The sequence below is a fragment of the Lepus europaeus genome, chromosome 9, assembly GCF_033115175.1.
Source record: "Lepus europaeus isolate LE1 chromosome 9, mLepTim1.pri, whole genome shotgun sequence".
Classification (NCBI taxonomy): domain Eukaryota; kingdom Metazoa; phylum Chordata; class Mammalia; order Lagomorpha; family Leporidae; genus Lepus; species Lepus europaeus.
The window spans coordinates 36033291-36046871 of record NC_084835.1 but is presented as its reverse complement, the minus strand read 5'-3'; the positions used below and the strand labels follow the sequence as shown (position 1 = coordinate 36046871).

Here is a 13581-nt window from a genome sequence, read left to right as displayed (position 1 = left end):
ACTCTGAAGCAGGGTTTCTCAGCCTCGGCCAGGTCATTAGACGTGGTCCAGGGCTGTCCTGTGCACACTGGAATGTTTGGCAACATTGCTAACCTGTATCCACTAGATGCCAGGGTTCCTTTTTCTGTCTGCATTTGTGACAGTCGGAAAAGGCTGCAGGCACTGCCAAACAGCCAGTGGCAGGCAGAACTACCCCCAGTTCGGAACCACTGCTCTAAAGTAGGAGTCTGAGCGCTGGCCAGTGCTGTCCAGGTTTTTCAAATAAGCAAATTACTTACAATGTCTGTGAAGACACCAGGCCTCATAAGATTGATCATTTTTGCAACCTGGAAAACATCCACAGCATTCTCATTCTCCAGTTGCTGGGACAGGGTGGTGAGGGCACATAACATTCCTGCTGAAACTGCTCCGTACCTGGAGGGGGGAAGACACTGTTTCAGATTTATTAAGGGACTGAATACACTGGAAAGAAATCACCATCATGCATTTCTTTTTTGAGAAACTGAGTCACTTGTATTGACATCTGTTCTAGAAGACAGACATTAATGAAATGCAGGATAGGGAGAAGGATTTGGAAGCTAGCACAAAGATGATGTTTGTTTATCAATGTGAGATTTCCCAAACTGGTTATCAGATGTGTCACTAGATACCTAATGGTAAAGGAGAGGCTTAAAAGTAGATGGAAGATCTTTCTCTTTATACCTTTCAAAAAAAAAAAAAATGAGGGCTATAGAAGATTTAGTGTTGGGAATGAGTTGGGAGGTACAATAGGAGAAATGGTAGAAGGGAACCTCAGCGTTTGGACAAATGGCAGTGGATGAAAGGCTCTGAAAACTTTTTTCATCCCAAAAAGCTAACTGGAACTTCTGAGATGGGAGGAATAACAAATGGAGATGTGTGGCTCAAAACCAAGTCAGAGAATTTTCAAAATTAATTTCTTTTTTTTAATTCTTTTTTTATTTTATTTTTTTTTTTTTATTTTTGACAGGCAGAGTGGACAAGAGAGAGAGACAGAGAGAAAGGTCTTCCTTTTGCCTTTGGCTCACCCTCCAATGGCCGTCGCGGTAGGCGCACTGCGGCCGGCGCACCGCACTGATCCAATGGCAGGAGCCAGGTGCTTCTCCTGGTCTCCCATGGGGTGCAGGGCCCAAGGACTTGGGCCATCCTCCACTGCACTCCTGGGCCACAGCAGAGAGCTGGGCTGGAAGAGGGGCAACCGGGACAGGATCGGTGCCCCGACCGGGACTAGAACCCGGTGTGCCGGTGCCGCAAGGCGGAGGATTAGCCTAGTGAGCCGCGGCGCGGGCTCTCAAAATTAGTTTCTTATTAACTAATTCTTTCTGGCACCGAAATGGAATTTTCGAAATGAGAGCACTCTATACAGAATCCTTGGAAAAAGTAAACAGGGATGTTTTTGCTTGACACCCAAAAAAGGCCAGGTTTGCAAGTCTAGTTGTTATGGGAACCTGTGATGGCACACAGCTTCCATCTATGCTAAGTGGCATTGTGGGTCAGGGGTAAAAATGACACTGCGTTTCACATGCGCTGTCCCACTATTTTGTTAGAAACCATTGAATAATGCAGCTTTTGAATTCATATGTCTAACTGAAGTACTGCACCTGTTCTACATATTTCATATGAGGGAAAATAAGATTGAAATCCCTTTTGATTACCAAATCAACTGGAGAGGTAAAAAGTGTTGTACTGTATATTATTTCAGTACCTTGCATTATTCCATCCATGGAAAGCATACCACATTGACTGCCTCCCCTCCGGCTAGTTTGTGTCTTCTATGAGTTGAAGAGCTGGGTCACAGGTATGCCTGTTATTGGTTTTAAGGATACTGCCGTATTTCTTCCCTATGTGGTTGTTACCTCTTCATGTTGCACTCAGCATGAGAATATTGTTTGTGGTCTTCATTTTAAATTTCAGACTATTTTGCCAATCTAATGGGTGAAACTTTTTTTCTTGTTGTTAAAGTTTGCATCTGCTTGACTCTCAGGGAGGTTGTTTTTTTAAATTTTTTTTTTTTTTTTTTTTTTGACAGAGTGGACAGTGAGAGAGAGACAGAGAGAAAGGTCTTCCTTTTGCCATTGGTTCACCCTCCAATGGCCGCCGCGGTAGCGCGCTGCGGCCGGCGCATCGCGCTGATCCGATGGCAGGAGCCAGGTGCTTCTCCTGGTCTCCCATGGGGTGCAGGGCCCAAGCACTCGGGCCATCCTCCACTGCACTCCCTGGCCACAGCAGAGAGCTGGGCTGGAAGAGGGGCAACCGGGACAGGATCGGTGCCCCGACCGGGACTAGAACCCGGTGTGCCGGCGCCGCAAGGTGGAGGATTAGCCTAGTGAGCCGCGGCGCCGGCTAAATTTTTTTGTATTTATTGACTGTATGTATCTTCCTTTTTGAAAACTGCCTGATATATCCTGTGTGCTTTCTATTCGGTTTCTTTTTTTTTTTTTTAAAGATTTATTTATTTATTCGAAAGTCAGAGTTACACACACACACACACACACAGAGACAGACAGACAGACAGAACCATCTGCTGGTTCACTCTCCAGATGGCCGCAATGGCCAGAGCTATGCCGATCTGAAGCCAGGAGCCAGGAGCTTTTTCCAGGTCTCCCACGTGGGTGCAGGGACCCAGGGACATGAGCCATCTTGTGCTATCCTAGGCCAGAGCAGAGAGCTGGATCTGAAGAGGAGCAGCTGAGACTCGAAGCAGTTCCCATAGGGATGCCGGCATTTCAGGCTAGGGCGTTAACCCGTTGTGTCACAGTACCGGCCCCTCTATTAGGTTTGTCTCTTTTGAATGGAAGTATAAGTTAGAGTAACTATAGTATATGTTGCACTTCAATCTCTTAAGACTCTTCAGGTTGTTTAAGGTCTTTTTTGGTTGTTGTTGAACTGAAGTATACTTAATCTTTTACTTTTGCTTTTTTGGGATTTAGTTCGAGAATGCTGTAGCCCAATATTTTAAAGATACTCTTCTACGTTTTATTTTTCATTTAATTATTTACTTTATCTGAATCTTACTGTTGTTACAGTGTAAGGGGTGATCTCATTCTACTGATTTTGCCAGTGGTAACCAGCTGTCTTTACTTAAAAAAAAAAATTATTTATTTAAAAGGCAGAGAGAGTGAGAGAGTTTTCATTCCGAGTCACTGTCCATACTCCTGCAATAGCCAAAGCTCGGCTAGGATGAATCTGGGAGCCTGGGACTCATTTTGGATCTCCCACAGGAGTGTCAAGAGCCAAGTCCTCAAGCCATCCCCTTCTGCCTCCCAGGGTGCATATTCGTAGGAAGATGGAATAAGAAGTGGAGCTGGGACTTGACTTCTTGCACTCTAAGAGGGGATGCTGGTGGCAGAAGCAGTGTCTTTGGCACCATGCCAGACACTGACCCTCCTGACATTTATGAAGTAATTTGCTTTTATCAGTACTGCCTGCCCTATTATCAAGCACGTGGCTGTTTCCAAACTTTTTCACCCTTTGATCCTTATTTTGTACCTCTCATTTGAATTGAGATTCTTAAATAGGTTTTGATATCTGGTAAAGTAGTTTTCTGTCATAGTCCTGGGTTTCTCTACATCATTTAATAATAAATGTTTTTAGTGCTCTACACATATATATTATTTTCATTTTTACTTGTACATTCATTTTCAAATACCTTCCACCTCCAACTTCTTTTGTGGTCCTCCCTAACTTACTACAAAACTTTTTATTAGTTTGAACTGAATGCACAGATGGAACTGAGGAAGTTAATATCCTTCTTTGTACTTTTGAGGTTTCTGCTCGTGTCACTTGTTTTTCCACTTTTCCGGCACTTTATGGCTTTCCAAAAGATTAGATTGTTTTCTCCACAGTCTTTGCTGGTCACATGTTAGGTTAATTCCTAGGTACTACTGGTGAGTTTCTGTTACTCCTAACAAGGTCGTCTTTAGTATGACTTGAAGTATAGGAAAATTACTGATTTTCATAGGGTGTACTTTAAGTTGTTATCATGTGTGGATTTTTTAGGTAGTTGGCCATATCTTTAGCTGCCAGTAACAGTTTTGCCTGTTTTCAACTTTCGTGCTTATTATATCTCTAGCTTGTATTGTATTGGCAGGAACTTAAACAGTGTTCTATACTGGAGGTGACAGCAGGCATCAGGTTGTGTCTTGAATGATCAAGTTCCTGAATAAAAATATTGGCTATTGGCCTCTGGGAAATAGCAGTTATCAAGCAGAATGCTTTCCATTTTTAGATTGCTAAAAGTGTGTTCTTTAGAAGGGAGGGACATGAATTGTTATTTCAACATGCAATTTTTTCTTAAGTTCCCTCAAAAATGTCCTGACTTCACTGACAGATTTTTGGTAATGTTTAACCAGCTCTTTACTAGCAGGATAAATCTGATTTTTAAAAGGATGTTCAGTTCTTTTATTAGATTGTATTTTTTTTTTTTTTTACATTTTTGCATCCATATTCAAGTAAGTAGGATTGGCCAATATATAATTGTCCAATCTGGTGCTAAGCCTTTCTTTTCTGTTTAAATCAAGGTTCCATTATATCTTCTTTGTATTAGTGTTTAAATGTAGTCTTAGTCAAGGCTTGGTGGGCCCTAATAGTTGGAGAACTCATTCCTTTCATTCAGTTCTTAGGCACGTATTAGAACATCACACACAGTACTCTTTACTAACTCTCTGCCAGGTATTTCACATGTAACACCTTAATCCTCACAGTAACCCTGTGATGTGGGTACTGTTATTAAGCATGTTCAGGTGTAGTAACTGGACAGATCAGCACATACCATGTGTTCACTAAAGCTTTTCATCTTTATTCTTTTCTAAGGCTAAATGTCCAGTAGTCCATGAGTCAAGCTGTACATAGTTTCAAATGCCTACTTTTGAAAAAATACATTTAATACATTGTTTTTATTTGACAGGCAGAGCTATAGACAGTGAGAAAGAGAGAGAGAAAGGTCTTCCTTCTGTTGGTTCACTCCCAATTGGCTGGTATGGCCGGAGCTACACCGATCCGAAGCCAGGAGCCAGGTGCCTCCTCCTGGTCTCCCATGCGGGTACAGGGCCCAAGCACTTGGGCCATCCTCCACTGCCTTCCTGGGCCACAGCAGAGAGCTGGCCTGGAAGAGGAGCAACCGGGACAGAATCTAGCACCCATATGGGGTGCCGAAGGTGGAGGATTTACCAAGTGAGCCATGGCACCGGCTCTGAAAAAATACATATTTTATGCTTTGTACTAAACACATGAACACTTTTGTTCCATTTCAGTTTCCTTCCTGATATATTTAAGTAATCCCAAGCTTTTTATTTACAATTATTTCCGTGTAAAATTCTGAAAGAACTTTTAAAAGTAGACATCACCATACCTGAGTAAATTAACGTTTCTGAAATTGTTTTAGTGTAATCATAGATAAATAGCAGATTGCTTTTTTCCTTCCTGGAGTTACTATTTTCATTAGTCAAATTCAAGCAGGAAAAAACATGCTAGCTCTTCCTTTGCCAATTTAATTATAAAGAATTAAAAGGTAAAATCAAACTATATTTTGCAGGGTGGGTTATTTGGTTCTTTCTCTGGCTTTTTTTTTTTTTTTTTTTTTTTTTTAAAGAACTGATTTGAAAGGCAGAGTTTAGAGATACATAGATAAATTTTCCATCCACTGGTTCACTCCCCAAATGGTTGCAATGGCCGGGCACCAAGAGCTTTATCCAGGTCTCCATGTGCATTCAGGGGCCCAAGTACGTGGGCCATCTTCTGCCACTGTCCCAGGAACATGGGGAGCTGGATCGGAAGACTCCAAATGGCACCCATCAGGGATGCTGGTGGCGCAGCCAGGTGGCTTTACCTGCTGCACCACCGAGTTGGCCCCTGTTTATGATGTTAATTAGTATCTTCGGGCTGAGGTGGAGATGGTCTCCAAGAGAGTGACTTACGAATTAGGTGTTCAATGAAGGAGCACTCAGAGGAAACAGCATTAGCAAGGGCAAGGTGGTATAGGATGTACCTGAGAGCTATGAAAGTAAACCTAGACTAGATTAGAAAGGATTTGAAAAGTGTATTTTAAGGTCCGAAAGTGCCAGTGAGACTTAGAGGCCAGCTGAATGTGGAGGTGAACAGGATTCCAAAGGGACTCTGGCGTGTTTCTGGTTGGTACAACTAAGTGGTTGTAAGCCATCAGGAAGAGATGTTTAGAGGGACAAAAAGCAGGTCAAACTACTAAGTCAATTGTTGTTCAGAGTGTTGCACTAGGATTTCAGCAACTGTTCAAAAATGTTTTAAGATTGCTTTTGAGCAATGTAGAAAAATAATTTCTATGCACTCAACGTATTCCCTGTGGGTGGTAGATCAGTGAATTAACACATTTCTGTAGGTGGTTTTTCATCAGGCCGCTGGTCTTTGGAGCACTGTGCCCTTTCTGGGTGTGGGCCTGAGAGCAAGCAGCATTAACTGGTGGTGGTGCACGACTGACTTCAGCACAGAATTCCTCAGAGTGTTAACATAACCGCAGCCACAGAATTGGGCCAGGACTGGCACTGGTAGCAGCTGATGCAAACGAGTGAGGGAAAAAGCTAAAAGCAGTCCGTAACTTGATGCTGTAACTACATAATGACTCATAGCCACTACCTTGGTGTATGACGCTGTGCCACTTTTGCAGGGATCAATTTTAAAGTGACGCTTCAAGTAGAATTTATTTATTTCCATTGTGTTTGAAAGGCAGAGAGAGAAAAATAGACACATCTCCCATTTGCTGGTTCCCTCACAGCAGGCAGGTCTGAGCCCAGAACCTGAAACTGTCTGGGTCTCCTACGTGGGTGACAGGGACCCAAGTACTTGAACCATCCTTGGCTGCCTCCCAGGATCAGAAGTGCATCTGGGACTTGAACCCAAAGATTCCAATATGGGATGTGGTGTCCAAGAAGCATCTTAACCACTGAGTCAAACACCCTCCCTTATAATGTTTTTCTATTTAATTTTTATCCTATCTGATTAAGACTCAGGCCATCATTTGGGAATAGTCACTCTTTATTTTTTTATTTTTGACAGGCAGAGTGGACAGTGAGAGAGAGAGACAGAGAGAAAGGTCTTCCTTTTGCCGTTGGTTCACCCTCCAATGGCCACCGCAGCTGGCACACTGCGCTGATCTGAAGGCAGGAGCCAGGTGCTTCTCCTGGTCTCCCATAGGGTGCAGGGCCCAAGCATTTGGGCCATCCTCCACTGCACTCCCGGGCCACAGCAGAGAGCTGGCCTGGAAGAGGGGCGACCGGGACTAGAACCTGGTGTGCCGGCGCCGCAAGGTGGAGGATTAGCCTATTGAGCTGCGGCATCGGCCAAATAGTCACTCTTTCTAAGCAGATACTAGCATGGCCTACTTCAAGAAGAGGAGGGCATTCTCACTTGAGGTGAAGTCTGTGAGGAAGTAGTTGACAATTTACTGAGCATAAAGTATGCACTGAGAATGTGCTGAGGGAGCTATCTCTGAACTGAGGTAGAAATGAGGATGTATAATATGGTTTGTAGTGGCTTAAGGTTCTAAATGAGCCAGGCTAACACATCTGACTACCAACTTCTGTCCTCCATAAGGTGTTTTCCTTCTTACTGGACCCCAGCCCCTCTGGACTCTAACATCACTCTGAGATCAAGAACAAGCTATTTGTTCTCTGTGAAGGTCCATGTTCTTTACTTTTGACTCCCAAAAGGTAGTACTGTAAAACTGAAAAGACATTAAATGACAATCTTTAAAGCTAATGATAAGAGTAACTTTACCCTACATACCAAGTCAATCCTATGTTTCAAAGGTTCTTTCCCTAACATGCGGTTGTCAAAATTCAATATAAAGATTTAAAATAAATGGAGCTGCTTAATTAATGTAAAAAGAGTTATGTTAAATTGTTATAACTAATTAATTTATACTTAACTAGTAATAAAACAGAACCTCAAGAAGCATCTAAGTCTACTTTCATAGGCCTAAGATGTACCTACTCTAAGTGAACCTAAAGGCTTGGAAGGTTTTGACATATTACAATAGAAACAGAAGCAGAACACTTGGACATTTTCATAATAGCATGGAACTGTCACAAGCTGAGCGAGGACGAGTTTTAAGATTCGTTATAATAGAAAGAGAAGAAAGAATCAACAGGAAACATGTCTGAATTGGAAAAACAGTACAGAGATACCTACTCGTCATGAACGATGGTGGGGCCATCCCTCGTTAAGGCCTCTTCCTTGATGACATTGATCAGTTCAAAGGTACTGCTTATGGGGGCATCTGGGTTTGGCCATTTGGGACACTGAAAGTGCCGAACTTCGAGGACGTAGTCATCCTAGAACCAACATAACGTGCGTCACACACAGCCTATCCTGTTTCATGTAGGATTTCTTTGGCGCAGGCTGTTGCAGGTAACTCTGAACAAAGTTAGGTTAACCACACGGTTGCTGATAGGAATAAAAATACTCAGGAGTAGCTGGTCATGGTAATGAAACAGTAAATTATTTTGTTTAGGCCAAAATCTCAAATGACAATAACCTGTGAGACTTCATATCCTACTCTGTCTTGTTAGCCATCAAGGTAAAGAAAAAACAAGGAAGGGGTTGGAGGATCATCATTTAAATTGCTAATGCAAGGGGGTCCTCGCTCTTACATATCCCACAGGAAGCTAGTTGCAATGCATCAAAATATTTACAACAAAAAACCCAGTATTATCTCTGCAGCGCATTTCAAGGCTTGCATTTCTGATGGCAAGAAAATACTGAGCTCTAGTATATTGTTTTTATAATTAGGTCAGCAGACCTATTTGTATGCATGCTGTATTAGAGGAACGGTTACATTTCATCTAGCCAGCTGGAAAAAGCAAATATTTGAAGGAAGAAAAAAGGAAAATGTATGCTTTCCAAATTAAGTCTCACTCAAGTGCTTGGGCCTGTCTGGAGGGTGGCAAATTACTTTCTTATTACTTAGAAGGAAGGTCCAGGGTCCGAGTCTGCCTATTAGGTAGGCCCTGAGGTTCAGGTTACCTGTGTAGCTTCCAGGATGAAGTCATGGATGATAATTTGCTCTTCATTAGAGAGGCACAGTCTGTCTTTGCTGATAAGGGTGACGGTAAAGGCCTCACAGTTCATGGATTCCTCTCGACTTGGCCAGTACACAAACTCATCTTCTGCCTTTGGGAACCAAGGAAGAAAAAAAAATTGCTTTGCAGTGCGGTGGGAGATGTGTTTTAAATTTCCTTGTAGAATGATTTCTCAAGTTTAAAAGATAATTTGAGGGTGATGGTAAATTGTGATAGATAGGATTACATCCCCATCTAATCATGTGGAGGTGGATGGTTAGTGTGTCCTTTTTAAAAATGCATTTTGATAATAACCATTTCTTAGCATCTCTCAACTGTCACCGTTAACAACCCCTCTAAGGGGTGTCATACTCCAGTGGAGAAGTATTCTGTTTTTTTCTAAGTCAGTGACACTGTAAGACATCAGTCCATAGATGGTGCCTAAGCAGCCAAGATGTGCTAATGGTGGTTGCATATGCTTACGTAAACAATTACACAGCTGAGTAACATTTTGCAAAGGATTGTCATAAATGTAGCCATCTTATTTAATTTTTATAATAGCCTAGTAAGGTAAAGGATTGCTTTTAAAATTAATTTTTATTGTGTGCACTAAAGATATAGAAGATGATATTTTGGGATATCGCTAGATATTAAAAAGTTACTATCGTGAGGCAAATAAATATTTCTAAAAATACATAGCTATTGATTTGCATGTGAGAGAGCAGCTAAAGTCTACTGAGCCTGAATTTTAAATGCTGGGCATTAGCTATCTAGATTTCTATGTCATACACATATCCTTTGACTAACATGTCCTCCTCTCCTCCCTAGTCCCTGCTGTTGGTAGCCACTGCTTTGGACTCCAGCTTTGTAAGGTCATTAGATTCCACATGCAGGGGATATCATCAATGTTTTTCTTTGTCGGGCTTATTTTATTTACTATCATGCCCTTCAGTCTCACTCACATTGTGACAAATGGCAAGATCTCTTTTTCTAGGGTTGAATAGTTTTTTCTTAATGTGGTTCTCCATCCACAGACATTATGTTCTTTCCATATCTTGATGATTGTGAAAAATGCTACAATGAATAGGGGAGGGCAGGAGTGCGCCTAAGAGGGGCTGCTAGTTCATGTATTAAGTTGTATCTTAAATTTTCTTAAAAAATTATTTAAAAACTGTTTAAAACCTTCTTTTTCCATAGTGGCTGTGCCAGTCTACATTCCCACCTACAGTGTCCAACAGTTCCCCCCTTTCCTGTCTCTACCCTCATCAGCGTTGCTTCTCCTTTGACTCTTGGCAAATAGTTAATCCAGTAGGAGTGAGATGGTATCTCTGGCTGCTTTTGAGTACCTTTTCATATTCCTTGCCGTCATCTGGTCTTTTGCTGCCTTTAAATCATATGATGGAAATGAACACATAGGGCAGGGATGAGGACTTCAAGGCTCACAGAAGTCCGCAAATGGTCTAAAATCACCCATCTACTGGTAAAGGACAGAACCTTTTGGGAAGGCAGTTGTGTGTAAATAAGATTGTTGGCCCTAAGTGGAAGGCACGCTTTAAAAGCAAAGTTAATCTGTCAACGTTACATTTCCTAACAGAGTCTTTCAGCCTTGAATGCGGCAAGCTCTACATGTTTATCCGTGTTAAGATTAAAAATAGATATTCCGGCTAGGAACTTGAATCCTATCCCTGCAAACTCTGCATGGTCAAGAAAAAGTTAATTGTCGCATATACCAGAGTTTGTGAGCAACACAATTACTTTGACGGTACACACATCCCCACCCCTCCTTTCAAATCAGCTGGAATGATACAGTAGAGTTTGCCTGTTGTATGTAGATTTTTATGGGCATTTTCCTGAAAATGCCTAGTTACTCTCCTAGAAGTCAAAAATAATTCTGAATAATGTTCAAAACAAAGAAGGCTTTGTTTAATCTTGCATGGTTGCATCAGAAATGAGCCAGCAGTCCAATAAGACTTATCACCCTTTCAAGTTTCAATATAACTTATTGCCAAGTACATTTTTATTTTTAAAGCTCAGCATAAGGGGAAACAGATTAGCAATTGGGTTTAGTCTATACAAAAGAAGTCTGTAACTGTCGTGGGTTTTAGTATGTTTGCCCAAGGAAATGCAAGTACGGCCCTCTCAACCGGTATTAAAGACATAAGGTGGTGACGGACAGGGTAGCTAAGTTTAACTAGTATGTATACAGATTAAGCATAAGGTTTGGATCAGCTGTGAACCTGCATAAAAGTTATCTGAACCTTAATTTCCATAGTGGAATAATGAGAGCGATTTAAGATGAATTGTAATGCATTTAATAGGAAACTAGCTTAAAGGCTACCAAAGGAATTCTAAATGCAGTAGAAGAGAGAGAAACACACTTTATAACAGAGATATTAAAAAGATTACATCAGCAGGCGCTCTGGTCTCGGGGAGAGGTAACGGTGGTTTTCTAAGAACCAGTGACTTTGGGGCTACGCACGGAACTGTGGTGTTGTAAAGTGATAGCTGTAGATTTTTTTGCATTGTTGCTTATTAAGAGCAGCCTCTTTAGGAAAACCTGCCATGATCCATCCCAGGACACAGGCCATGCCAGGCTCTGGGGCTGGTGTTAGCGTCCTTGCTATCTGTAGCACGCTGCAGTCACTCTCCCCCTAGCCTCCCCAGGCTGGGGTGCTCCTGGGTGGATGTGCCGTGGTGAGTGGCAATAACAAAATACTGACTCATCCAACAAATGAACGTTTTCACAACCCTAAATGCCTCCCATTTCCACATGCCAAACAGAATAGACCCCAGTTGCCAGCTAATTTGAAAATTTACACTCCAGCTTTGAGCCTAAGATTCTCAACTTTGTTGCCATTCCATCATACAGAAGCAGCCTCGGTATTCTGAAGCTGGAGCAGAATGCGGCGGCAACGTGAAGTTCCCACTGACTGGGCACACAGTCAAATGCATGTCATCACGACTAGGGTTCAATCACAGGCTGTTCTTTCGTGATGAAAAAACTCATTAATCCCACACTCGTGAAGGCAGACCCTCTTTGGGTTTTGTTTTTGCCTCCGTGGGCTCACATGTCCGTGTGGTCACTTCAGCTAATTCCGCAAGTCCAGTACGCATGAGATTAGAGTACAGGCACTCACCCACCCTTTGCTTGTATTGTTTCGAGAAAGAGGGCAAAGTGGTAGCGAGGTTCCTCAGAGTCTGACAGCGGCCTTCAAGCCGGAACCCAGTAGCCTTTCCTTATCTCTTCCCTGAAGAAGAGGCAGACTCTAATACATTATTCGTCCTGCTGGTACAATATTCTTTTGGGTGGCAGAGAAGAGCTCTTGGAAACCACCTACCATACGAGCACATGTAGTACCGTTGGAGGGTGCTATGCCTGGCCTCAGAGACTCCAGTCCCAGCATGGAGACGGGCAGAACCTTGAGAGGATGCAAGGAGTTCCGCTCGCTAGCAGTATGCAGACACCACAGCCCCATGGCAAGGTAGCACAGTAATTTATGCTTGTAGCCGCCTGGGCTCATTAATATATAGCAGATGTGCTTTACTTACCAAGCTCTGGTTGTCTGGCAGCATGACAATGATCTGTGCATTATGATCCCAAATCATCCGCCAGAAATCTTTCGTAGTGTGTGGCAGAGGATGCTGGGTTATAATAAATTCATTGCTCCTATAATAGCCCTTTAGTGGGAAAAACAAAGAATCAGTTATTATGACTGCTTCATTCTAACTTTGGGGATAGCAAAATACACCCATGAAATCAGCATCGTTGTGACCACATTACAGTAATTGGGAGACGCACTCAGTACTTTTGGCTACTGTTCAGAAGTGCTTCTGCTGCCACTGTGCCGACAATTTTTCTCTCCCCGTGCAGTTCACTTCCGTATACCCCTGCTGTTTTTACTGAACAGTCATTTCAACAGTTATGCAAAGACTAGATGGGTGAAATACAGAAGAAAATTAATTCCTTAAGAAGCATGTTGCTTCTTTTTCTGTACCCCCACTGATCGGGAAGCTTTTGTTACGACTTTCAAGATACAGAAATCTCGATACTTCTGCTATTACCCATCGAGAAATGATTTCGAAAATGCAGTCGTTCACTAGGTGGTATCTGCTCTTTAGCACCTTTCAGTTTAATTGAATTTATTTGTAATTAGCTGCTGACTCTCACCATGATGTAAGAAGCATTAATGTAATCCGTTCCTTTCATTCCAGGCAACGGTGCAAGGCCCACTCGAGCACGCTCCGCTATCAGAGGAAAAACAAAATCGCCACATTAGCCTTATCACACACGACAACCAGCGGCTCTTTCTGAGACGGACGTGGGGAAGAGGATGGTCCACTGGCTCCCCCTGCGGCAGCTTTGCTGGTCATACTTCAGCTGCTTGCACATTCCAGGAAAGGCAGAAGGTAAAAGCAGATTCTGCTGCACATCCCCAGGAGGACACAGGTATTTTAGAAGTGGAGTTTTTACTACGGGAGGGTTGTCACTCAGAGTATACCTATACTGCATCGTTAGGACAGACTGCGTGTCCAA

The 13581-nt window shown here is 42.5% G+C and overlaps 1 protein-coding gene and 1 long non-coding RNA gene across 4 annotated transcripts in view; one reads left to right on the top strand and one right to left on the bottom strand.

Annotated features, from left to right (window-relative positions):
• The window catches only part of PTPRG (protein tyrosine phosphatase receptor type G), a 777325-nt gene that overhangs the window by 4630 nt on the left and 759114 nt on the right, over nt 1-13581 (bottom strand). For all 3 annotated transcript variants that reach the window (XM_062201187.1, XM_062201189.1, XM_062201188.1), the window contains 5 exons: nt 13216-13292; nt 12597-12725; nt 9013-9159; nt 8179-8321; nt 279-414 (listed from right to left, as the gene is read on the bottom strand). In XM_062201187.1, coding sequence (XP_062057171.1) covers nt 279-414; nt 8179-8321; nt 9013-9159; nt 12597-12725; nt 13216-13292 — 632 coding nt within the window. The remainder of the gene's footprint in view (nt 1-278; nt 415-8178; nt 8322-9012; nt 9160-12596; nt 12726-13215; nt 13293-13581) is intronic.
• Nucleotides 1-13581, top strand: part of LOC133767071 (uncharacterized) — a 52317-nt gene that overhangs the window by 35680 nt on the left and 3056 nt on the right. Inside the window, exon 3 of the long non-coding RNA XR_009866801.1 lies at nt 13260-13454. This is a non-coding gene — a long non-coding RNA (uncharacterized LOC133767071). The remainder of the gene's footprint in view (nt 1-13259; nt 13455-13581) is intronic.